Source organism: Eretmochelys imbricata, chromosome 11 (genome assembly GCF_965152235.1).
Source record: "Eretmochelys imbricata isolate rEreImb1 chromosome 11, rEreImb1.hap1, whole genome shotgun sequence".
Taxonomy (NCBI): domain Eukaryota; kingdom Metazoa; phylum Chordata; order Testudines; family Cheloniidae; genus Eretmochelys; species Eretmochelys imbricata.
This window is the reverse complement of record NC_135582.1, coordinates 34,652,732-34,680,582: the sequence shown is the minus strand read 5'-3', so window position 1 is coordinate 34,680,582 and position 27,851 is coordinate 34,652,732. Positions and strand designations below refer to the sequence as shown.

The window sequence follows — 27,851 nt, the reverse complement described above, 5'->3', positions numbered from 1 at the left end:
TTTGTTGAAGGAGGAAAGCCTAGGATGTAGAGGTACTAGCATGTTCCTAGTGCCATAATATGGAGAGTGGCAAAAAAGACAAAAGGAGATTTCAAGAGAGAATCTGGGAAGGACAATAGGTGTTGAAGGGAGAGATAATGGCAGAAATGTCAATAGTGGTTGAGTAGCGAAAGTTTTTTTTTTAAAGTAAGCATGTGAATCTTGAAATGTACATGGAAGAAAATGGGACATCAGTGCAGATATTCTGGAAAAGGCTTTCAGTTACAAGAGTTTCCTTCTCAGTCTTCTACTGAGGGGGAACATGGGTCTTGCACTGACTGGAAAAGTCAGAGAGAGTAGAGGTCCTTAAATCCACAGTACAGCCCCCTAAATCCAAATAGCTTCTACAGTTTCAATTGCCTTCACTACTCCCCTGGCTCCATGTGGCTTCCAGTAACATAGCTCCTGCAAAAGCTGTGCTGCCAGGAAATCCCCCAGATCACAGCTTGTCCTAGAACATTGCTCCTAAACCATGGGTCCTACAAACCAGAGAGAGAACCCATACAAGTAACGGTAGACTTGTGCACAGATCGTAGCAACATAGACTCATAGAAATGTAGGGCTGGAAGAGACTTTGAGAAGTCATCAAGTCCAGCCCCCTCTGGTGAGGTAGGACCAAGTAAACCTAGACCAGCGAAGAAAGGTGTCTGTACAACCTCTTCTTAAATATTAAAAACCTCCAATGATGGGGATTCCATAACTTCCCTGGGAAGCCTATTCCAGAACGTAACTACCTTATAGTTAGAAAGATTTTCCCATTAACTAACCTAAATCAACTAACCTAATTTGTCAAGGGTGTTTTGAATTCTAATCCTGTACTCCAAAATGCTTGCAAACCCTCCAAGCTTGGTGTCATCTGCAAATTTATTAATGAAAACTAGCATATTCTACACTCCATTATCCAAGTCGTTAATGAAAATAATATTTACTAGTACTGGACCTATGACTGAACCCTATGGAACCCCCAAACATCCCAGTTTGAAGAACCAATTACTTTTTGAGTATCATCTTTCAACCAGTTGTGTGCCCACCTTATAGTGATTTCATCTAGTCCACATTTTCCTAGTTCACTTATGAGCCAAATCAATAGAAGATGGGAGCCTAAATAGCTTTGAGGTTCTCAGCCTTGGTGACATACTCTACTTTGACTTGATAGTTTTTAGGGTAGCAAGAGCATGCCACATACAACTGTTGTCCCACCATTCATGGTTCCACTCTCTACCTCTCAATATGTGGGCCTGGCCCCTTCTGGAGCTTCCACAAAGGGGCTTCTGCATAGTCTAAAGGAATGGTGGAGATTTATGCTGTAGAGACAGCAATCTCTCTTTAATAAATACCCCCAACTCGGATTCATAGGCTTCATCTCCCCTCCAGTGAGCAGTGAGCATGGGGGAGATGGGACTTGCAATTAAGAGGGGGAAAAGTGACTTGCTTGGAGAAAAATAAAAAAGGGAGATTTTGTTAACGAATTAAAATATTTGAAAGTATGAGGAAAATCCAAGGCTGTTAAAAACACTGAAAGGGAAAACACACCTTAAATTAAAGAAGCAAAAAGAAGGAAAAAAGAGAAAGAACATAAATCAATGAAGTCATAATAGTAGAATCTTCTTTTTTATATATACAAACACTGTTGTTATAACATGTATGCTGGAGGCTTTCTGTAGATGATACACTGGAGAGAATGTCTTGAGCAGAGAAAACCAGACAATGTATGAGTGAATCAGTTCCTCACTAGTAATGCTGCTTCTCCATTCATTTCTACTCTTTCATATCCTAAAATGGAAAAGTGAAAGGAGATCTCAACCTCCTCAGATTACCATTATGTCACTGCAAAGGGTGTCTTTACTCACAGAACCATGGAAAAGACCAATGACATCACCTAGACTGTTGCCATGCCAGTGCAGAATTGTTTCTTATGTATTTTCCAATGTTTCGTGAATTTTAAAGGAAGGCAGTAAAGACTAGATTCCATCACTTTTCCTCAGGTTGAGTAGCATCTTACTGCTTGACTAGCCCCATCACAATAAATGGAGCTATTCAGAGTGGGGCAGGTTGTGACACATTAAGTCCCATTGTGAAGCACCTCCCTTCATGTGACATTCCATTGAACTTAACAGGAGTATCTACTGGATAACGAACTGCCGAAGATGAGTAAGGGTATCACAATCTGGGTCAGAGTGGGATGCTGTTCAACATGAAGTAGGCTGCCAGAATCTAGCCCTAAATGAGCAGATGCCAGGAATCTCATTGAATCCCACATGGTGGTCTTTTCTGGCATGTTCAGCTGCCAAGGAAAGACTCCATGTATAAGGCACATTTGGAGCTATATATGTTCTGACCATATTTTCCTCTGGGTGCCCCTCTCTGTATAACAATCTGAATCTTATTGGGACAAATAGACATCTCAGCAATTTTGTCAGATTGCCCTTCCTAAAAAATTGGAGCTGTCATGTTCCATTGTAGACATCTATCACTCAAATTAGTGTTTAGGTAATACTCTCCCTTACAGCAGTTTCTTATCTTCTGAATTATAATTTCCAGGGGTGCTAAGGGAGACTATCTTCCTTAGGAAAGACTCAACTTACTTATTTTTTTTATTGCTCCTGACGAGAGCAGGAGAACAGTCCCATTTCTACACATTTTTTGCACTGACAGGTTCAGATGGGGTCTTGACACTGATTACCAGAATGAGACAAGTCTTCCCATAGGCACAAAAAGTTGATTTTATTAAACAAAGCAGCAATGAAAAAATCTGACATCTGTCCTTTAACGTTTTTAATGAATACAAAAAAAGGCTTCCAGTCCTAAAATTACAGCCCGTGGAGGCACAACAGTAAGCAACTTAATCTTTTCCCTTTCTTGTTTTATTGTAAACTCCTCATAGGCATACAATTCACACTCATGTCTGACTCTGAAGCCAAAAGCAAGCTGTTAATTCTACTGTGAACAGAGTCAGAGATGTATGGAGACTATAGTCGCCTGAATCTATCTTACATTTAAAAAAAAAGAAAAGGGAGAGGTAATATCTGAATATGCACAGCCTAGGCTTGGTAACAAACCAAATTAACCAAACAATGAACATACAAGCCGACACCCCTTTAGTCATGTTTCTTTTTTTGTAAATAGAGCCTCTGGCACCAAATCAGCAAAATTCAGAGATTGCTAATCTCACTCAAATCAATGGAACTAGCCACGTGCTCAAAGTAAGGCATGTGCTTAAGTACCTTGCTGAATTGGGGTCTGTAGGAATTTGAAGTGTATGATGGTTCATCACAATAGTCACCTTGCAATAAGGCAAAAATCTTCTGGGTTTATAACTTTTAAATAACACTTTTCCAAACAATTTAACCATTACCCTTCAGTGAAGGAGATGAGGAAATATGTATTCTGTTTTCCTGGACAATTGGACACTTGTGTCTGATTTCCAGAAACACTGAACACCCACAGTTTGAAAAGTAAGCTCTCAAAGTTCAGAGGTTCCCTGACATGCAATGGTAGATCCTGTAGATTCACTACATGCTTTTACAATTTTGTCCAGACTCTGTTCTGTCAGTCCCAGAAGATGAAGAAATAAGTAACAATAGCCCCCAAGGCCAGTCACAGCTGTTGATATAAAAATAACTATTAGATGATCATGACTTCAAATTAACCTTCAGGTTTGCAGGCTAAAAGAAGATTGTTTAGTAGCATCTAGGACAGACAGGGTCAATATAAGAACTAAAAATAAACCAAATTATTGAGCTGTATATTTTCAACACTCTGATTCAGCTGACACATTGCATTGTTTACAACACTATATAATAACTCTCACGCACAAACTACATTTCAAGGCTCTTAGTTTTGGAACACATGCTGACAAAAGCTAGGAAATTCTAAATTAACGGGGAACATACCTTATGATATGTATGCCTTCCAATTACACGTCACACTAATAATGCTTGTGGTGTGGCATTTATCTGGTTACTGTATTGAACATGTTCTATATTCATTTCCCCTTAAACTGTGAATTTTCTTTCTCCGTTGCTATCCTGATCTTAATGTTCAATTAGTATCACTCATACAGAAAGTTTTGTTTTTATTACATAGTAATTTTAGTAAGTAACAATGCAATATAATTTCATCTTTTTAACTGTGTAGTTACATAACTGAGTTTCATAATTACTATACATTTTCCTAATTGTATAAATAGTATAAATGCATGTAATACGATCATTTAAAAATGTAATTTGCATGATGAGCATGTGGAAAAAAAGCTGTGTATTGGAGAGGGAACCCCGCAGTGATGATAAAACCAGTGAAAATCAACGGGCTTGATTTTCCACCACTGTGTACCTTGTGTAATCATTCACACCTGTGCAAAATTGTAACCAACTCTCAATGATGCAGTCAATTTGCACAGGGATAAATGACTGCCCCGGTGGGTACTACTGTAGGTTGTAATACTTTGGCCTCATTTTGGTTGGTAGGTTAGCGTGCAGGTGCTGGGTAGTGATGGTGGCCTGTGCTGTACAGAAGGTCAGACTGGATGATCTAGTGGTCCCTTCTGGCCTTAAACTCTCAGACTACATGAGGTGCAATGTGGTGGAGAATTGAGCACATTGTTTTTAATGGATTTAAGAAAAAATGAGGCTTTTTCTCTTCAATTTTTTGGTATAGAATAAGGTCAAAAAATAATGGTCCTTCCTTCTGCTGTAAAAACAACACTTGATTTGACCCTCATAAACCTGGTAATCACAGACCCACAGAAATGATGTTTCGAAGCCTCCTCTGAATAGCCTTGTGTCCTGGAGGGCACCTTCCTTCTAGTCCATTCTGTTCGTGATGGATGAATCCTAAAAGGGATCGGAACTGCTGCAATATTGTATGTTGAGATCACAACATACGGTGGAAATGCAGCAATCAGAGAGCTCAGCTGCTTTAAAGCATGGGAACTGAATCTACATGTCCATCCTTAATTTCCCCTGGATCCATCCTTTCCAATCAGGGGATTTCCCAACCCCCTGCTGAGTTAGTAGGGAGTATCTAGTGTCTTTGGTGACAATTACATTTCACAGATCAATCTGTATCTTAAGGGAATGAACAGCCTCCTCATTGTAACTCTCCTGAGCTGCATACTCTTTGATCTAATTGAGTGCATAATCAGTGATCTATTCTATGATGTAGACCTTGAATGCAATTTGTGCTATTGATAATATGGTATCACCTCCCACAGACAATCATCCATTTTGCAGTTTTAATATAGGAAGAAACACAGAATGGGTGTCTTTCTACTTACTTCAGTGTGATCTGGATCAAGCCCATGAACTTGTATTGCCGTTCGCTTTGAAGAAATTAGATGATTTACAGTAAAAATTTTGGGGATATGAGAACTGATTTTCTCACTTCAAAACAAAACACAGGGCTCCAGATCCACAAAAGATACATAAGCACTTTAGGCATCTAAGTCCAACATTTAGGTGCCACTGAGATCCTCAAAACCCCTAACCTAACCTTCTAGGCACCTAAAATCCCTTGGTACCTTAAATTTTAACTGTAAAGGTCCCTTAGGCTCCTAAGTTTCTGCTGCTAGTGACGCACACAATGCCTCACTCTAGGCATCTCATAGCTTGTCTAAGCCGCAGTGGGATTCTCCAATCAGGCAGAGATAGGTGTTCTCACACCTATCGCACTTGAAAGGCCCAATCTGGGTTCTGAACATGCCTAAAAAGACCCTTATGAAATCCCACCAGAGAAGGAGACACCTCCCTTGTAACTTTTAGTCCAGTGGTTAGAGCACGCAGGATGCAGGAGATCCAGGGTCAGTTCCACCCTCTGTCTGCTGGGGGAAAAGGATTTGAACCTTGAACAGATCTCCCACCTTTCAGGAGAGCACGCTAACCACTAAGACTTGGTCTACACTACACTATGCCTTATGTCCACCTAACTAAGTCAGTGTACACTCTACAGCCTTGCTCCCACCAATGTAAGTGTCCTACTACACTGACATAATTCCACCTCCACAAGAGGCTTATGTCGGTGCAGTCAGGGTGATGCAGCGTCCATGTAGGCACTGCATTACTTACATCGGCTGTTGGCTGTCAGTCTAGAGCTGTGAAATTGGCAAGAAAGTCCTCCATGCTGCACACCACTGACCAAAGAAAGGTAGTGTGGACATGAACCACCGCAGTAATTACTGTGATAGCTGTAAGTTGATCTAATATAGGTCAACTTAAGTTTTTAGTGTATGCATGCCCTAAGATATGAGATATTCAGGAGGGTCTCTTAGTCTCTCCTCTTGAAGCAGTTCCATTGTAGATAAATACTTAAATAGTCATTGGGACAGAGAGAAAGTGAGTGTGAAAATGACTCTGGATATGTCTACACAGCAATGTAATCCCAGACTTGATCCTGGGCTCAAGTCTAACCTCCCTTGTATCCACACACCGATTGTGTTAACCTAGGGCTTGAACCTATGGTCCCAGGACCCTGCAGGGCTGTCAGGTCCAAGCGCATGTTAAGGTGGGACTTAGGATCTGAGCCCTATTGCTTTCCTGTGTACACGTGTCCCCAGCTTGACTAAGGTCCTGGAAGTCTTCCTGTTGTATCCCGGAGTTCCTTAGGGCAACTTCCTTTTGATCTCTCCATGCTGACAATCTATGGTGCAGTCTATTACAAATGGAAGGCACATGTCTGTTTGCAAAGGGCAGTAGCTCAGATCTGCAGTAACCCATTGTCTGCTGATCACCAGTCTGCAAGCACACTATCAGAGAGTCTTCAAGGTTTTCAATGGAAACTGATCAAAAGAAGCTTTTCGCAAATAGAGCTGCTTCCTGGTAACAGGAGCACAGCCAGATTTTGCTGCATGCTGCCTAGGTGCCCCTGCAAATGCAACCCCCGTGGGGCCAGAGAACAGAGTGGGGACTAAGCCCTGTAGGGAGAGGGAGCAGCAGAGCTCCCGGCTCAGCACAGCTGGTGGAGGGATGACCCACCACACCCAGGGCAGTTGTTTGGTCCCCTCTATGTCCTCTGGGCCACCTCGTCTCCCCTGGTCAATCCTGGGGATGCATGTGCAGAGGTGCCCAGGCATCATGCACTGTGATGGCAGTGAGGGGGAGCCAGCCCCAAAACTTTCCCACAGCCTCCCAGGGATCCTTTATCCCTGCCTCCTGGGGTGCAGTGGGGGCAAGGATAAGGGATCCCCAGGAGGTGCTGGAGCACACTGCACCCCAAGCTCTGGGAATGCAGTTCTCTGTGCCGCAGCAGGCAGCAGCCAGGCTGGGATGTGTGTGAGTGTTTCTCCTCTGAAACCTATATTTTATGTCAAATTTCAAAACAAAACAGGAAAAAAAACAAAAAAAAAACCACCTGCATTGAACATCCCAGTTTAAAAATTAAGAATTGCAACATTTCATTTTAATAGTTTGATGGCCCTGGAAACTGATGTCCTATTTATCCTCAGAACGGGTGCATATGGCATTTTCCTGCCACAGTGACTCAGCCGAGAGCTGGGGAGCCCAATTCTCAGATTAGCTGGTAGTTCAGTATAAAGCCTATTCCCCACTTAGGACATACTTCTTTAATCAGCATCTGCTATTGAATAGGCAAAGAAGTGTCTTTTGTAGACCCTATTCTTAAGCACCTATCTCTCCTCCTCCTCATTCATTGTATAGGGAGCCTGGGCACCTAACTCAGGCTTAGTAGATTTCAGTGATTCCATGTGGCTAGATCCTTTAATGGATCCAAGCCAGTATCACCAGTACTGTGCAAACACTACAACTTTGCAGTGCTGTAATGGGGGCATATATTTACTTTGTTTGGGGAACCACCATCTCCAGATAAAGGGATACTGACTTGTTTAGCTGATCTATCAAGTTAGCATTATTTATTGCAAGGAATGAGAGTTTTCACTGTTTAGTACTAGCAAAGACATGAACTGGAAAGTCAGTGGGCAAAAGTTTAATTGTTTACTGAAAGGGTTGAGTTCCTTCTTACTGCTGGTGAGAAAAAACGGAGAGCATGCCAAATTAACAAGCTAAAAGTTCCAGAGATTTGCAGATGGAACAGGTGATGGCATTTGGAACTAATGGTAACTGAGAACCAATTATCTTCAACGGGTCTGAAGCACATAAAAAGAGAAGCTGGACTAGCTTTTGAGAAAATTTTATTTTGGTCTGGCTAGGAGTAAATCTGGTAGGCTGACCCTGATAATTTAGGAGATGATTTTCTGTTTGTTTGTTTATTTTTGAGTCCAAGATCTGAAGCAGTAGGAAAGGGCAAGAACTAGCCAACATTGCTGTCAAAATGTATAGTGTGAAGGCCTTTTGATTTTCTTTCTTTTGTACCTCCTCAATGTTAGTAAGCCAGAGCAAACAGTGCATATTTCTTGACTATATATATCTCACTTGTCAGGGAGTGATTAATCCCAGCCTTTTACAGGCAGCAGAAGTATTAAGGGATTGGGAGAATGGGGCTCCAGAATTCCAGTTGAGAGAGCATTTTTTTAAAAGAAAGAAAAGAAAAGTAACTTTAAAAAAATTCTATTCAATCATGTCAATGAAAAGCATAAGGGGGGGGGGGGAAATCCCAGATTATCTGAATCCACCAATTATTTTAAAAGTATAATTGAATCTTAGGGATTCACTCAAGAAACAGTTACAGGTACTTACTGTGATTTGTGGAAGGAGGCAGCTGTCTCAGGAAGCTAATTAATGAACAGGAGCCCTGACCCCAAATCTCTAAAATTAATTTATTAAGGATGGGTAGTATAAAGCTAAGGTTCTTTTCTAAGAAGCCAAGTGATATACAGTATTTATGCAAATCCAGTTAGCTACAATTTATATAAAATATTTATATGAAGATTTAGTGTAAGACTAGTAATCCTGGGACAACTGATAGAGCTTCCTCTTTCCAAGATCAAGGGTGCCTTGGATCAGCTATTGTCTTACATATCCATCTGTGCAGCCTAATCAACCTCTCAAACACCTGAATAAATCTTCAGTGTGATACAGGGCTGAATCTGTCTCTAAGACACACTATACCTTTAGGTATAAGACTTTATTCAATGAATTGCCAATTTGACATAAAATCAAAGTTGGCATCTTTTCAAAGGAAAGAGAGACTATGGCAAACTCCACTCCTTTCAGTTGATACATTAGAAACTCACAAACACATCTACTAGAAGTCGCATAGAAGTGTATTATAAGAAGTGCAGTGCTGTTCAGAAGAACCTGCTCTGATTACTGATCTCAAGAAATGAAAGAGTCCTCGATGGCAAGGAAATAGAACATAGTTATTCACTTCTGAATTTCCTACCTTTCTGCTCTGAAATTCAAGCACCTGTAGCCTGTGAATATGGTCCATTTTCAAAATAAGTTGAAGATATAGAATCATAGAAATTGGAAGGGTCCTTGAGGCCCTCCAGACCAGTGTATCTCAGACTTTTTTGATATCAGGAACCAGCTTCCTGCCTTCCTAAACTGTGTCAGGGAGCTTTCAGAGACTGACTCTAGTCCATGGACCGGTTGTTGAGAAACACTGATCTAGACCCATCCCCCCATATATAGACAGAAAATAGAGAAGAAGCTTTTTGGAACCATGTTCTCTTAATATTAAAGTAACCCATTCCTTTATCTGAAATAAAAAAGATCATACAAGTTCTTCTCTCATATATTCATACAACTTTCTGAAGTTCAGAGGGTTCAATTTCATTTGGCTTGCCAGGGTGTAAACAAGGGAAGAGTATAACCTGGTGAGCTTAAGTAAACCTTCTCTCTCTGGCCTAGTCTTTAAGACTTTCAATTAGCACCTAGGTTTTGGAACAGAGCAGTAGATATATTAATCTGTTGTTTTCTGGGGCTAATGGCCATCCAGTAGAAACCATTAAAGATCAGGTGATTTGCTCTAGTAGACTCTCTTGCTAAGAAAGCATGCTGACTACAACTCCCTCCAAAGGCTGTGGATGCAGCCTGAAAGAGAAGCTTTTTATAGGACAATAATTTCCCACATATACTGTAGGGCCTATTACATCTTTGTTACACTTCTGCAGCACCAGGTAAGCCCTGGAAGCTATGATGATCGATGATTTATTCCAGATATAAAAAAGTAGCCTGTATTATAGCTAGAAACCCAAGCAAACACTAGCAGAAGAAGAGTGTACAAGCAAAGGGCCTACTCCTGCCAAAGTTTTGCATATTTTTCTAGAGGTTACTAGACTGAGCTACATTCTAGGAACTCTGTACATATTTGTTATGTGCTTTTAATGCTCTGCAGCCATGCATCTGATCAGCTACAGTACCTAAGAGATTCTCCTTTCCTTGGAAAATGTCCCTAAATATAGGGCTGAATTTTCCCATGTGTTTGAGCTCCATTCAGCACAGAAGTAGGGGTGGGCCCATCAAGGAGCCACTTATGCTTACTGATTCAATGCCAGCCCAGCTGTAACTTTAGAGTAGCCTATGCAAGTGAAGGATCAGTGCAACAGAGTTCTACTACATTCCTGTGGTGTTCCCTTACCCCCCAGGTTCCCTCATGCCACAGGAACTGCCAGTCATTAACTTTATGCTAGTGGCAAGTTCCCCTCTGTAATTCTCCATTGTCTCTTTCCTAATGGAAATCTCTACTGTGAGCTGTCTGAGCAGTACAAAGTGTACAGATCATACTAGAAAATCTAGGCCATATTTTTTATTGAGCATAATACTGAAGACCAAATAAATGCATTGTAGGGGAGATTCCTAAATGTCTTTTTACCCTTCATTGGATGTGTGAAACTTCTTCAGTGTTGACAATGTGCATTCTACATGCGTAAGCCCAAAGCATTACCATAACTATTTAACTATCTTTACCATATGCATTGCATATTTCCTTTTGCATTTTATTTTTATATTCAGTTTTAATCACATCTGAATCTTTTTCATCCAGCAAACTAGTTTTAAATGGATCTTAATAAATATAGGATTTTCATAAATGGCCAAATACTTTAAAATAGCTAGCCTGGAGATAATATCAACAAGTGCGGGAGTACTTCTTTCCACTGACAGGTCATCAACCAATGATTGTAACTACATTTTGAGTGACTGAAAATGATAATAATTTAAGTCCCTGTTGCAAATGTGGTACTTAATGGCTAGCTGGATGATTTATAAATGCTTGTTAACAGCTTAGAGGTTTTGTGGTCGATAGAACAATCAATAATGTGCTAATTCTTTCCCAATTTGTAGCCTAAAGTTTTTAAAGCATTAGCTTGAAAGGCTCCTTTAGGTTAATTCATAAAGAATTGAGTGATATGTCTCTCAATGCTTTTTCTGTCATTAGTGCTTGCTAAAAATAGAACAGTAAATAACATCACCTTCACTGATAATCCACAAATTACTATGGTAAAATTTAAAGTTCATTAAAGTACATTCAACAAATCTATCTGCTTATAGGTGTTGCTCTGTTGATGTGTTACACGCTAACATGAAAGTAATTGCAGACTGGCTATCAGGAAAAGACTCCTAAGGCTTAAGATCTAAACGTTCTATTTTAAAAATAATGCCCAGAACAGCTTTGTAACTGTGTTCAAATGGAAGATCAAAGTACTTGGATTAGAAGGCCTGCTTTTCTGTTTTCCACTGCAGTATATTTTTGGATGAATTCTCTGATTTAGTGATTCCATTTCTGGGGATTTCAATGTTCATAGACACCAACACACATCTACTATGCAAACACCAGCAATATCCAGCTGGTTCTTTGTCACCCATGGGAAATTTTCTCAGTCAGAGAGCCCAATAATTGTTTAATACAGCTGCTGTAATTTCAAGGCACTAACCCATCTGCAGTAGCTGTATGCATACAGCAGATGAGTCACATTGCATATGCATGCGTGGTGGGTGTGGGTTTCAAGTTTGGGCTCAGATTTGCTCTCTGCTTCATCATATAATTTTGGGGAGATGATGTAACAGATTATTATTTAGGAATCTAAATACCAGACATTAAATACACTTGAATAAAAGAATTATTAAAAAAAATAGCTTGGAGTGTAGAGGATGAAGAAATAGAAATAGATTCTCTATTGTACCAAAACACTAAAATAAGAACTTAGATTACACTGAGATAGAAACATACAGGTAAAAGCTCACCTGCTGCTCATGTCTACCCACACACATCCCCTTTTACCAGTATATCTCTCAACCCATAAATCTGTAGCATTGTTCTGAAAGTCACAGTATGTTTAAGCATGAGGGTACAAAATAGTGCAGAACAAAGGGTTGCCAAGTAGGATCGGCAGGTGTGGAGGTAATAAAATATCCACCTAGTACTTGTGAATCACCACAGAAAGCTCAGACAAATGATTATAAACTATTTGTATATGAAGCAGTAATATATCTTAGACCAAATGCTACTTTCACTTCCACTGGGTAAATCTGAAGTGAAGGCAATAGAGTCAGAATGTATGACAGGTCAAAATCAACTTCCATGGCTATTCTTTTTGGGTTGGCAAATAGCAATTTAGCATAGATCTTGTTGTAACTTATATGGTGCAATTTCTCAATCAATTGGCCTTTTTTTTTCTCTGTACCATATGAATTTTTGTTAAAGATCTACCCAGCTCTGTCATTGAACAGTGTTCTGACTACTGTCGATGGTCCTGTCCAATTAACTTAGATCTTAAATATGTCATTTAGAAATGTCCAACTCTAACTAGGAGTTGGAGAGCCAAAAGAAAAGGAGTACTTGTGGCACCTTAGAGACTAACAAATTGATTAGAGCATAAGCTTTCATGAGCTACAGCTCACTTCATCAGATGCATAGAGTGGAAAATATAGTGGGAAGATTTTATATACACAGAGAACATGAAACAATGGGTGTTACAATACAGACTGTAACAAGAGTGATCAGCAAAGGTGAGCTATTACCAGCAGGAGAGCAGGGGTGGAGGGACCTTTTGCAGTGATAACCAAGGTGGGCCATTTCCAGCACTTTACAAGAACAGTAGGAGGGGAAATAAACAAGGAGAAATAGTTTTACTTTGTGTAATGACTCATCCACTCCCAGTCTTTATTCAAGCCTAAGTTAATTGTATCCAGTTTGCAAATTAATTCCAATTCAGCAGTCTCTCCTTGGAGAGAGTCAGAGTCAGAGACGTTGAGTCGGAGACGTTGAAAATAGGATTCTTGGTCGCCACAGAACTGTATCATGTCCGTGGGGGTGGAGGGGCAGAAGGAGAAGCCCCAAGATAGGACAGATTCTTCTGCTGGGCTAAGAGTATAGTTGGATAGATTATCAATATTGCGGGGTGGGTTAAGGGAACCACTGTTGTTTAGCTAGCCAATAATCAGATGCTTTTCAGTTGAGATAAACAGGAGTGATCATTATCAGGCAGCCAGCCTTAGTAAAGATGATAGACTTCGGCCCTATGACTTACTCACTAAGCAATTAACCATACTGATGGTGGTGTAATAAATCAAAAAGGTGACAATTTGTTTCTGAACTTTCTAACCTAAAATAGATCTAATACAAGGATTGCTTAAAAATTCAGCAGCACAAACTAAAGCTAACATGGAACATCAGTGAAATGGTTTGTATGTTATAGGCATAATTATTAATCCAAGATCAGATAAAATAAGAATCAATCCAACAGTTAGTACATACTTAACTTTTTTTAGGTTCATAAAAGTCTGATTTATATTTGGTACTTTGCATTCGCACATAACTCATTACCTCCCAAATTTCAGCTTAGGCCAGAAAATAAATTACTGAAAAATAACCAAAAAGCCTGTTCTCGTGGTATTCCCAGCGTAACTCAAAGCTTTAAGCACTGGATAGTCACAAAACCTTTATTTCATGAGCTACTGTAGCAGTCTGATTTCTAGAATAAAAGAAATTAAAACATGTTCATGTAAGTATTGTGTCTTTTACGTTCACCCATCCATAGTGTGCCATTCGTCATTTGGTAAATATGCGGGTATATTCAAAGAAGAATACTGTGCTATTTCTTGTCCTGTACACAAAGAAATATTGAGCTCATTGTTTAATGCTTTAATGAGAAAGTATCTGAAGTCCCAAATAGGCAGATATGCAAAGAGGTCACACTTTATTATGGCAACAGATTTGTTATAGCAATCATTAAATTAGAAATCTTAACATTAAAAAGTAATACTCATTCAATATTAGCTTACGATACCTCAGATGTATTTCACGCTCTCCGATAGCAGAATATAAATGTTCTCAATAGATATAAATATGCAATATTCCGCTGTATAGTTCTAATGTAGTGGAACAGATAAAAATGGGTAAATCAGACGGGTATTGATAAATTCTCGGTAGTGGTATTTTCTGACTGGGAAGCTGTGCTTTAATGGCCAGCCTTTGAAAAACAAATAAATTGGGTTTGTGCTGACATTTAAAGGCAGTGTAATACATTTTTCTGGAGGATTAAAATCAAAAAGGAGCTCAGCTATTTATCATTTCAGAATTGGGGTAGCCTTATTAGTGATCCAAGTCAGCTTCAAGAAAGAAGATATCAAGGCAATTGAAATATGGGCATTGAAAGGCCATAATAATCACAAACTAATTCAGAAGTTCCTGAGGACATTGGTAATGCTTGTCATCAGGGGTCAAATGTTGGCTTAATTGTCATTTGTTCAGTGGCACTTGTGTAATATAGTATATTTTCAGATAGTAATTTCTGAATTCAGTCATCTCCTGAGGATGCTCAGGTGGTACTGGCTTCATAGTGATGTTATGAATAGAGACAAAAAGGGAAGAAATTGTCCTTGTTAGACATAGTTTATAGCTGTAATGGAGATAAAACACAGGAGAATTGAGAACTGAGGGAGGTTACCTCATGTGAGGACAGAGACCTATGGTACTCAGAGATCATGCACTTAATGCAGCGGTTCTCAAACTGTGGGTCGCCAGTTCATTTTAATGGGGTTGCCTGACATGGTAGCATTAAGGGGTGGCAAGCAAGGCAATTGCCCAGGGCCTCACACCACTGGGAGCTCTGCAAAGCTAAGTTGCTCAAGCTCCAGCTTCAGTCCTATGCGGCAGGGCCAGGGTTAGACTCACTGTGGCCCAGGGCAGAAATTCTTAAATGTCTGGGAGTACCCACTAGATAAAAGTGTACGGTGTAGGTAATTCCATAATCATTTCAGTATATACCTGAGGGGGCTTCTGTCAGTCCTCCCCCTTACCCATCCTGGTCCCCAGCCAACCCACTGCTGGGACCTCACCATTCCCCCCTCAAATAAGGGTTGAGGGGGCTATAAAGGAGAGGGGGTTTGGCTCCCTACAGGACCAGTCATTGGAGCCCTACACCCTCCCCCTCTCCCCCCTCTCTGCCCCCATTTCTGCTCCTTCAAAGAATACCTCCTTTAAATCCTTCACCAATCCTTTTTTATCTGATCACCACATCCCTTTGCTACAGAGTATCTGCACTGGACATCCACCCCACATTTATATTATGAGTTGCAACATCATTACCTAACTCCTGTTCCATGTTCACCCCCAACTAAATCCCCTCAGCTGCTATGGGGAAGGTGGAAAAAAACCCACTTCGCATTGGTCAATCTGGCAACGCCCACCGGATCCTGACAAAATCCAGTATTTCACCACTTCCGTGGGTGGATGGGTATGTGCTGCCCCACCTGATCCAGGCAAAAGATCCTGCACCAGCATGGACTTATATAGTAGCCCTTCTCTTCTGGTCACCTGGGAGGAAATGGGTCAGTGGCCACATTCTAGGCTGAGCATATTTCCCTAAGCTGAAAACAGCACATGAGGTAAGTGGTGACAGCAGGTGGTCTGAGCCCCACTGCGCCTCACCGATCACCCGAGCCCTAGTTATCCTTTCTTTATGAAAATGGGAAGGAAACCAAATATAGAAAAGAATCCAGCTGGTCAGTGTTTCTGACAAGATTTCCTGAATCTTAGTATTTCCCTGAAACAACTTTCACACAGCAGTATGGAATCTATGAACATAACCTGCCTGGCATAAATCAACTACACAGTGTCAGTGTAAAGCTGACTGGCACGCTATATCCTAGTGCGCCTCTTTGACTCTTCACCAGGAGACCCCACCCAGGAGCAGGATCTCCTTGGGAAACCCAACAGTAGAACTGCCATGTCACAGAAAGGCTCTCCATGAGGAGACAGGCATGAGATTCCCCCCAAAGTGAAAGATCATGTTTGGGGAGCGCAGTACTGGGACTTCCTCCTCCAGTAATTAAATCATGTTTTAAACAGTAAAAGCTGACAGGACCATTTTTTCATTTTATTTTGGAAGCCTCCTATGTTTTTGCTACCCTAGGTAGCTGTCTGCTTTGTTTTTGCTATCACTCCCAGTCCTCCATTGCCTTCAAATATATTCTTTTTTTTTCACTGGCAGAGGAACTACTATGTTAATCTCAGAGAGACTAAAGACAGAAAGGAGGCAGAGAAGGGCTTCAACCTCTGGGATAAACTCACTTACATGACTTTAGAGATGTTTGGATCCTGACTGCTCACTCACTGGGGAATGTCAATTGCAGATTTGCTACACTGCTGTAATGTATTCCATCTTGACAATTGCTGTTACCCCAGACTGAACATATAAGGGGGAGATACCTCAGAAAGAGGTAGGTAGACAGTAGATGGTTAATCCTACCAATTCTAAATACTTGAGACAAGATTCTCAGCTGATGTAAATTTCTATAGCTCCATTAGAGTCAATAAAACTACGCAGTTTATCCCAGCTCAGGATTTGATTTTCATCAGCAATAAATGGCATAAGCTGACATGAAAAAAATTCAGAACCAGACCATGATGAAGCAGAGAAACTGCCAGCCAGCACAGCAGGGGTTAAAGAGAGAATTTGGGCCCAGCTAGCCCTGCCCTATTATGCTTGCAGCCAATGCCAGGCCTGGAGGGAAGAGAAAAGGAGGGAGCCAGGCTCAGTTTGGGGCTGACTGTTGGAGGGGCAGGAAGTAGCTGTTTTCCTAACTGAGGGGAAAGATCACTAAGTGCCTTCCAAGATGGCCACCTGGGAGGAAGCACGGTCTCCTCAGCCATGGGAGACTGTGGAGGAGACCTAGGAGCCTCCAGTACTGGAGGTAACTGAGTGGGTGAAGCCCAGGAACATTGTAGAGTTTGGCCTCACCAGCTTAGGGGTTACCTGCCTGAAGGAGCCTGGAACCAGATGCCCTTCAAGATCTACAAAAGGAAGCAGACTGCCCAACTAAATTGAACTAGAGGGGCCATGCCCAAACTGAACAGACACTGGTGAGAAATAGCAGCGGGTTTAGACTTCCTACCAGGAGGGCTGCTCCTGTTCAGGGGTTTACAGTCACAGAGCCCTTGGCTGGTACATTGTGGAAAGGGAGGGTCCAGGTCCCTCTAACACCCCCACACACCACCACTCTTAAAGACTGAGTCACCCACCCAAGCAAGGGGCTGTAAGTAATGTACTCTAACTACCAGGCTGTCAGGCTTCCTGTTACACAGGACTTTCCACTCTGGGGAAAATACTTCTACTGTGGATGCTCAAAGTCTAGCAAAATGTATCCTTCCAAACCAAAACGATACTTTGCAGCTAATAGTGCTGGTAAATCATCAGCTGAAATTGTGAGTAGTTTTTTTTTTTTTTCCCGTCTGTCACTTCTTCCTTGTTATCCTCAGCAACCACAAAGTGAAATGATATTTTCTTCAGTTTCATAATGACAAGTATAGACACTTGTTCTGGGCAAAAATATCCTTTTATCTCAGTTGGAGCAGGACTGGCACGCCATGGTGCAAAGCAACATTCTCAAAGCATTTTCATATCTAAAGAATCAATTTTTATTTCTTTACATCCTGATCCATTGTCTCAGAGTCCAAACAAATTTGGTCACCAAACATTTATTAAGCATCTTTTGTGATGTAGTGGAGTTCATTGTTTAGTATTTTAGTGTAAAGAAAATGTGCCTACAGCCACTGAATGCAGTGAATCTTTGTTTGGGCAGCAGGGAAAAAAGGATGGGGCTCCTTTAAGGGTCCTTACTGCATTTGGGTTATAACGAGAGAGACACATACCTGAGAAGAGCCAAGGGGCAACAGAAAGTGGCTGGCCTAGTTGGGGGCATTGACCCATCATGTGCACCTGGGGGAGGAAAAGGTATTTATACCTTAAGATTCCACAAGGAACTCATTCTTGAGAGGGCATCAGTATCTGGAGCTGTCCATCCATCTAGCTAAAGAATAAATACAGGCTGGACAAAGCAGTGCCTTCACTTTAGAGGGATGGCATGTAGAAGATAGAGAATAAATTAGTCTTAATTCTTAGCCACAATCTACTGATACTATCAGTACAGATGCTGGTAGTGGGTGGGTGTTCTTTTTTATATGAACACCTGTCCATTTTGACTGGTTTGAGAAGACAAGATACCCACATGGCCATCAAACAAAAAATCAGATAATGAATTTCAGGCAATAATCACTTTTGTTGTTCTGATAGTGGTGTAAAGTTTTATATACATTATCTATCAATCACACAAATCATCCAGTCAACCTGTGTCTAAGAAACTATACGTGAAACCACTGGATCTGTTTTTGATCTCGCATCACTTATACACTACAGTTACTTTATTGTGCCTGATTCTGCTCTCATACTCTTCAGTTGCAGTGAAGTCAATAGAAATAAACCAGTGTAAGTGAAAAGAGAATCAGACCCTGACTTCAGTGGAGAGTTACTCCTGATTTACACTAGAGTAGGAGAGAAAAGAATGGAGCTTGATTGTTTCTCCAGCAATACAGCACATTGGTTGGAATTTTCATATAACTGACAAAAAATTGTGAAGAGAGCTTTATTGTTCTTGTTGTCTAATCCATTTCTTTCATTGTCTCAAAACTCTAACAGGAGGACTGTGTTATTTATATAGTGCATAGCAGTTTCTCCTCCCCTCACCTTACCCCCCCCCCCCGACCACACACACACATTGTTCTCTAATACTAGGAAAACAGCTGATTTATTCTTGTCATGTCACATTCTGGGGGTCTGAAACGGTGAATCCTGCTTCAGATGCTGTACAATGTCTCTGATTCAGTTTGCTATTGACTAATGTCTCTAGTGCAAAAAAAAAAAAGTTCCATTAGTTAAGTCCCAGCTAAAAAATAAATAATAATGAACATCCTCCACCATCACCTCAGCATGGTGTTTAGTGGCTGCTTAAAGATACCATATAATCTTGTGGATGACTTAATCATTCCCTGCTTCACTTTTCAAATGAGAAGAGTAGTTATTAACCCTAGTGTTCTCTCAACATTTTCACGGTAGATCTTTATTGAACAACTAGCGCTGCTTAGGTGGCGAAAGAGAGGATCTAAGTGTTATGAAACACTTGCTGCTGAAAAATTAAACAAAAATAGATGAGCTAATAAGGATTTTTAAAAGATTATTGTGGGAGAAGTTGTCTCACTTGTACCAGCTAAAATCTCAAAACTTGAATAGCTAATCAAAAAGGAAATGAAAGCACACAATGATTATCTCGTAGGGTATTACTTTTTCCCCTAAGATTTCATTCCAGGTAGCTTTTCATTTTTTAATACATACCTTTTTAATTTGTACCTTTTTAAAAGATTCAGTACTAGGCAAATTGGTTGAAACTATAGTAAAGAACAGAATTATCAGATGGATTTCATAGAATCATAGAATCATAAAATATCAGGGTTGGAAGGGACCCCAGAAGGTCATCTAGTCCAACCCCCTGCTTGAAGCAGGACCAATTCCCAGTTAAATCATCCCAGCCAGGGCTTTGTCAAGCCTGACCTTAAAAACCTCTAAGGAAGGAGATACTACCACCTCCCTAGGTAACGCATTCCAGTGTTTCACCACCCTCTTAGTGAAAAAGTTTCTCCTAATATCCAATCTAAACCTCCCCCACTGCAACTTGAGACCATTACTCCTCGTTCTGTCATCTGCTACCATTGAGAACAGTCTAGAGCCATCCTCTTTGGAACCCCCTTTCAGGTAGCTGAAAGCAGCTATCAAATCCCCCCTAATTCTTCTCTTCTGCAGGCTAAACAATCCCAGCTCCCTCAGCCTCTCCTCATAAGTCATGTGTTCCAGACCCCTAATCATTTTTGTTGCCCTTCGCTGGACTCTCTCCAATTTATCCACATCCTTCTTGTAGTGTGGGGCCCAAAACTGGACACAGTACTCCAGATGAGGCCTCACCAATGTCGAATAGAGGGGAACGATCACGTCCCTCGATCTGCTCGCTATGCCCCTACTTATACATCCCAAAATGCCATTGGCCTTCTTGGCAACAAGGGCACACTGCTGACTCATATCCAGCTTCTCGTCCACTGTCACCCCTAGGTCCTTTTCCGCAGAACTGCTGCCTAGCCATTCGGTCCCTTGTCTGTAGCTGTGCATTGGGTTCTTCCGTCCTAAGTGCAGGACCCTGCACTTATCCTTATTGAACCTCATCAGATTTCTTTTGGCCCAATCCTCCAATTTGTCTAGGTCCTTCTGTATCCTATCCCTCCCCTCCAGCGTATCTACCACTCCTCCCAGTTTAGTATCATCCGCAAATTTGCTGAGAGTGCAATCCACACCATCCTCCAGATCATTTATGAAGATATTGAACAAAACCGGCCCCAGGACCGACCCCTGGGGCACTCCACTTGATACCGGCTGCCAACTAGACATGGAGCCATTGATCACTACCCGTTGAGCCCGACAATCTAGCCAACTTTCTACCCACCTTATAGTGCATTCATCCAGCCCATACTTCCTTAACTTGCTGACAAGAATACTGTGGGAGACCGTGTCAAAAGCTTTGCTAAAGTCAAGAAACAATACATCCACTGCTTTCCCTTCATCCACAGAACCAGTAATCTCATCATAAAAGGCGAATAGATTAGTCAGGCATGACCTTCCCTTGGTGAATCCATGCTGGCTGTTCCTGATCACTTTCCTCTCATGCAAGTGCTTCAGGATTGATTCTTTGAGGACCTGCTCCATGATTTTTCCAGGGACTGAGGTGAGGCTGACTGGCCTGTAGTTCCCAGGATCCTCCTTCTTCCCTTTTTTAAAGATTGGCACTACATTAGCCTTTTTCCAGTCATCCGGGACTTCCCCCGTTCGCCACGAGTTTTCAAAGATAATGGCCAATGGCTCTGCAATCACAGCCGCCAATTCCTTCAGCACTCTCGGATGCAACTCGTCCAGCCCCATGGACTTGTGCACGTCCAGCTTTTCTAAATAGTCCCTAACCACCTCTATCTCCACAGAGGGCTGGCCATCTCTTCCCCATTTTGTGATGCCCAGCGCAGCAGTCTGGGAGCTGACCTTGTTAGTGAAAACAGAGGCAAAAAAAGCATTGAGTACATTAGCTTTTTCCACATCCTCTGTCACTAGGTTGCCTTCCTCATTCAGTAAGGGGCCCACACCTTCCTTGGCTTTCTTCTTGTTGCCAACATACCTGAAGAAACCCTTCTTGTTACTCTTAACATCTCTTGCTAGCTGCAGCTCCAGGTGCGATTTGGCCCTCCTGATATCATTCCTACGTGCCCGAGCAATATTTTTATACTCTTCCCTGGTCATATGTCCAACCTTCCACTTCTTGTAAGCTGTTTTTTTATGTTTAAGATCCGCTAGGATTTCACCATTAAGCCAAGCTGGTCGCCTGCCATATTTACTATTCTTTCGACTCATCGGGATGGTTTGTCCCTGTAACCTCAACAGGGATTCCTTGAAATACAGCCAGCTCTCCTGGACTCCTTTCTCCTGGATTTTGTAAAGGGAAATCATGCCTCACCAATCTACTAGAATTCTTTGGGGGGATCAATAAGCATGTGGACAAGGGTGTACAAGGGGATCCAATGGATATAGTGTACTTAAATTTTCAGAAAGCCTTTGATGATGTCCCTCACCAATGACTCTTAAGCAAAGTAGGCTATTACGGGATAAGAGGGAAGATCTTTTCCTGGATCAGTGACTGGTTAAAAGATAGGAAATAAAGGGTAGGAATATATGGTCAGCTCTTACATAGAGAGAGGCAAATAGGTTATCCCCCAAGGATCAGTACTGGGACCTGTACTGTTCAACATATTCATAAATGATCTGGAAAAAGGGAAGTGGCAAAATTTGCCGATGATACAAAACTACTTCCTATCGTTAAGTCCAAAGCAGACTGTGAAGAGTGACAAAGGGAGTTCACAAAACTGGGTGACTGGGCCACAAAATGGCAGATGAAATTCAGTGTTGATAAATGCAACGTAATGCACGTTGGAAAACATAATGCGGTCTAAATTAGCTGTTACCACTCAAAGAGCTCTTGAGTCAGAGTTCTATGAAAACATCCATTCAATATGCAGCATCAGTCAAAAATAGCTGACAGAATATTGGGAATCATTAGGAAAGGGATAGATAATCAGATAGAAAATAAATATATTGCCTCTATATAAATCCATAGTACACCCTCCTCTAGAATATGGTCGCTCCATCTCAGAAAAGATATATTGGAGTTGGGAAAGATACAGAAAAGGGGAACAAAAATTATTAGGGTACGGAACAGCTTCTATATGAGTAGAGATTAATAAGACTGGGACTCTTTAGCTTGGAAAAGAGACGACTAAGCAGGGATATGATAGAAGTCTATGAAATCATGACTAGTGTGGAGAAAGTAAATAAGGAAGTGTTATTTACTCCTTCTCATAATACAAGAACTAGGGGTCACCAAATGAAGTTAATAGGCTGCAGGTTTAAAACTAAAGGAAGTATTTCTTCACACAACGCACAGTCAGCCTGTAGAACTCTTTGCCAGAGGATTTGTGAAGGCCAAGACTATAACAGGGTTAAAAAAAGAACTAGATAAGTTCATGAAGGATAGGTCCATCATTGGCTATTAGCCAGGAGGGGCAGGGATGTAAAACCACGCTCTGAAGTGTCCCTAGCCTCTATTTGCGAGAAGTAGGGAATCGCAATATGGGATGGATCACTTGATGTTTGCCTGTTCTGTTCATTCCCTCTGAAGCACCTGGCATTGGCCACTGTTGGAAGACAGGACACTGGGTTAGATGGACCTTTGGTCTGCCCTGTATGGCTGTTTATGATCTAATTTCCAAAAATGTAATAAATATTACTTGGCAGTAGAGTGGGATTAGATGGAAATTTTGACTGCATAAGGACTGTATAATCAGGACCTAACCTCCAGGTCTAAATAACACAATACAGTTTAACTATTTCACTATATTTGCTATATTTTTTTTAAATATGCACAGATTGTTTTACTCTGATTTGTTAATTCTTTACATGCTATATTTCTTGTTCTAGGTTCTATCCTTAGGAGCAGATGTTCTGCCAGAATATAAACTCCAGACACCTCGCATCAACAAGTTTACTATATTGCACTACAGTCCTTTCAAAGCAGTCTGGGACTGGCTCATCTTGTTGCTAGTGATATATACTGCCATATTCACTCCTTACTCTGCGGCCTTCCTTTTGAACGATAGCGAAGAACAGAAGAGACGAGTGTGTGGATATTCTTGCAGCCCACTGAATGTGGTAGACTTAATTGTGGATATTATGTTTATCATTGACATTCTAATAAACTTCAGAACAACATATGTAAACCAGAATGAAGAAGTGGTAAGTGACCCAGCAAAAATAGCAATTCACTACTTCAAAGGCTGGTTCCTAATTGACATGGTTGCTGCAATTCCTTTTGACCTGCTGATTTTTGGATCTGGCTCTGATGAGGTAAGCTAAAATAAAGAAGTAGCCTTTTCTTCCCAAGTATTGACTTTGATAATCTGCTATATCCACACATAACATTTCCCTGACAGTGAGCTCAATTAGGCTGCTCAGTAATCTCCCAAGGAAAGTGGTGAAAGCCCCAGCACTTGGGACTTAAAATTTAACTGGACAAAACACCAGTAAAATGGTAGCGGATGAGCCTTCTCTGGCAGAAAAACAGACTGGATGACCCAAATAAATTTTTTTCATTCTCAAATTCTTTGACACAATCTTCTTTACAAATAACATAAACATACCATACATGCAGCATTGCAAAATAATCTTGGTGTTCCAAAGACATTTCTCTCTTCCTGTCTTTCACTCACACACATGGTTAAGCTGTTCTGTGGATAGGTTGCGGGAATCACTCATCAGGTCTGTCAATCTGACAATGTTAAACCAAAACTATTACTAGGTTTGTTTTTTAAATCATTTTAGAAGTTCAAATCCTTGCTAAAATAACCTGGGCCAGATCCTCAGCTGATATAAACTAACGTAGCTCTATTAACTTCACTTGAGATGGTCTGATTTATACCAGCTGGGGCTTTGGCACAAGAGATTTAGTACTATGGTATTTAAGTTTCTTATCTGTGCTCAGATGCAAAACTTAAATGTGTTATATGCAGTTTAGGTAAAGCAAGTGTAACCTTGACCTGCACCAGTTTTCAAATATATACATTTGAAAACTGTCCAAATGTGTGTAACGCACACACATTTTGTGGATACCTAACCCAGTTCTGCCTCCTTCCAAAGAGTTTTTATTTAAATTAAGAAAGGCTAAAGTTATAATGTACTTTGTGATGAAAGCTGAACTGACAAGTAAAAAATTCTTTTTTGAGAGTAGGGTAGAATTAGAGCAGTTTAAAAAAAATTGCAGCAGCAAACCCAGCAAAATACGATCTGTAGGTTTCACAAAAGACACAATGAATCCACTTTTCCCCAGTACAATTTTGCACATTTTGAATTAAGGGAAACTGAAAGTTTTGTGAATAATGTGTATGTGTTGTGAAGGGAGAAGAGAAGGTGAACATTACTGCCAAATTGATGATCTTAGCATGAAATTTACTCATTTCACCAGGTACCATCAGTGTTGCATTGTGGAAACTGTTATGTCTACATATACAAAGAGGAAAAACATACATTCCATCTAAAATAACTTTATATTAAAGAAAAGCAACAAGAAGGAACAAAAATCAATTCTTCGTAAAAGAGCACAATTAGTGGGTCTTCTTTCACAGACGGAACTGAGTTCTGAGAACAAGATGGCTATGCTCAGAAGGGTAGTTCTTAGAAACTTAAGCAAACAAGTATTTAAGGGCCTAGAGCAAACAAATGACACAATGTTTAGTAGCCATTTGCACCTCAGAGACTAGTGATAATTTATAGTCTTACAAAAGTCAGAAAGAAAAATGTGTAACCTACAGTTTCTCTTACTTCTGCGTTTTAAGTTGTATGGAATGAGATGGGCTTTCCTCCTCCTTCCCCTCCTTTTTGATGGACCGATACTATGGTGATGTGGACCATATAAATACTTGGGAAGGAGAATGAGAGATCACTTCCTTAGGGATCCTTCTGTTTCCCACTGAAGTTGATCAAAAGATCCCTGTTAATTTCAATGGGCTCCGACACTTATAGAAGGGAAAATGGGGAGTCTGGAGATATGTGCAGGGAACAAAATTAGTGGAAATAAAGTCTTGTGAAAGGAATACCGGGAGGAGGCACAGGCAGGAACGTCTGTGAGGGGAGGGCTCCTGCCTCATACTGAGAATGAGGAGCGATCAGCAGGTTATCTCAAGTGCTTATATACGAATGCACAAAACCTTGGAAACAAGCAGGGAGAATGGAGGTCCTGGTGATGTCAAGGAATTATGACGTGATTGGAATAACAGAGACTTGGTGGGATAACTCACATGACTGGAGTACTGTCATGGATGGTTATAAACTGTTCAGGAAGGACAGGCAGGGCAGAAAAGATGGGGGAGTAGCACTGTATGTAAGGGAGCAGTATGACTGCTCAGAGCTCCAGTATGAAACTGCAGAAAAACCTGAGTGTCTCTGGATTAAGTTTAGAAGTGTGAGCAACAAGAGTGATGTAGTGGTGGGAGTCTGCAATAGACCACCGGACCAGGGGGATGAGGTGGATGAGGCTTTCTTCCGGCAGCTCGTGGAAGCTACTAGATCGCACGCCCTGGTTCTCATGGGTGACTTTAATTTTCCTGATATCTGCTGGGAGAGCAATACAGCGGTGCATAGACAATCCAGGAAGTTTTTGGAAAATGTAGGGGACAATTTCCTGGTGCAAGTGCTCGAGGAGCCAACTAGGGGGGGAGCTTTTCTTGACCTGCTGCTCACAAACCGGGAAGAATTAGTTGGGGAAGCAAAAGTGGATGGGAATCTGGGAGGCAGTGACCATGAGTTGGTTGAGTCCAGGATCCTGACACAGGGAAGAAAGGTAAGCAGCAGGATACAGACCCTGGACTTCAGGAAAGCAGATTTCGACTCCCTCAGGGAACAGATGGGTAGGATCCCCTGGGGGGCTAACATGAAGGGGAAAGGAGTCCAGGAGAGCTGGCTGTATTTCAAGGAATCCCTGTTGAGGTTACAGGGACAAACCATCCCGATGAGTCGAAAGAATAGTAAATATGGCAGGCGACCAGCTTGGCTTAACGGTGAAATCCTAGCAGATCTTAAACATAAAAAAGAAGCTTACAAGAAGTGGAAGGTTGGACATATGACCAGGGAAGAGTATAAAAATATTGCTCGGGCATGTAGAAATGAAATCAGGAGGGCCAAATCACACCTGGAGCTGCAGCTAGCAAGAGATGTCAAGAGTAACAAGAAGGGTTTCTTCAGGTATGTTGGCAACAAGAAGAAAACCAAGGAAGGTGTGGGCCCCTTACTGAATGAGGAAGGCAACCTAGTGACAGAGGATGTGGAAAAAGCTAATGTACTCAATGCTTTTTTTGCCTCTGTCTTCACTAACAAAATCAGCTCCCAGATTGCTGCGCTGGGCATCACAACATGGGGAGTAGATGGCCAGCCCTCTGTGGAGAAAGAGGTGGTTAGGGACTATTTAGAAAAGCTGGATGTGCACAAATCCAAGGGGCTGGACGAGTTGCATCCGAGAGTGCTAAAGGAATTGGCGGCTGTGATTGCAGAGCCATTGGCCATTATCTTTGAAAACTTGTGGCGAACGGGGGAAGTCCCAGATGACTGGAAAAAGACTAATGTAGTGCCAATCTTTAAAAAAGGGAAGAAGGAGGATCCTGGGAACTACAGGCCAGTCAGCCTCACCTCAGTCCCTGGAAAAATCATGGAGCAGGTCCTCAAAGAATCAATCCTGAAGCACTTACATGAGACGAAAGTGATCAGGAACAGTCAGCATGGATTCACCAAGGGAAGGTCATGCCTGACTAATCTAATCACCTTCTATGATGAGATTACTGGTTCTGCGGATGAAGGGAAAGCAGTGGATGTTTTGTTTCTTGACTTTAGCAAAGCTTTTGACACGGTCTCCCACAGTATGCTTGTCAGCAAGTTAAAGAAGTATGGGCTGGATGAATGCACTATAAGGTGGGTAGAAAGTTGGCTAGATTGTCGGGCTCAACGGGTAGTGATCAATGGCTCCATGTCTAGTTGGCAGCTGGTGTCAAGTGGAGTGCCCCAGGGGTCGGTCCTGGGGCCGGTTTTGTTCAATATCTTCATAAATGATCTGGAGGATGGTGTGGATTGCACTCTCAGCAAATTTGCGGATGATACTAAACTAGGAGGAGTGGTAGATATGCTGGAGGGCAGGGATAGGATACAGAGGGACCTAGACAAATTGGAGGATTGGGCCAAAAGAAATCTGATGAGGTTCAATAAGGATAAGTGCAGGGTCCTACACTTAGGACGGAAGAACCCAATGCACCGCTACAGACTAGGGACCGAATGGCTAGGCAGCAGTTCTGCGGAAAAGGACCTAGGGATGACAGTGGACGAGAAGCTGGATATGAGTCAGCAGTGTGCCCTTGTTGCCAAGAAGGCCAATGGCATTTTGGGATGTATAAGTAGGGGCATAGCGAGCAGATCGAGGGACGTGATCGTTCCCCTCTATTCG

At 41.5% G+C, this 27,851-nt stretch overlaps 1 protein-coding gene across 1 annotated transcript in view; it reads left to right on the top strand.

The window, feature by feature from the left end:
- KCNH7 (potassium voltage-gated channel subfamily H member 7) overlaps positions 1–27,851 on the top strand; it is a 337,214-nt gene that overhangs the window by 245,847 nt on the left and 63,516 nt on the right. The window contains exon 7 of the mRNA XM_077829919.1: positions 23,291–23,716. Within this exon, the coding sequence (XP_077686045.1) occupies positions 23,291–23,716 (426 nt within the window). The remainder of the gene's footprint in view (positions 1–23,290; positions 23,717–27,851) is intronic.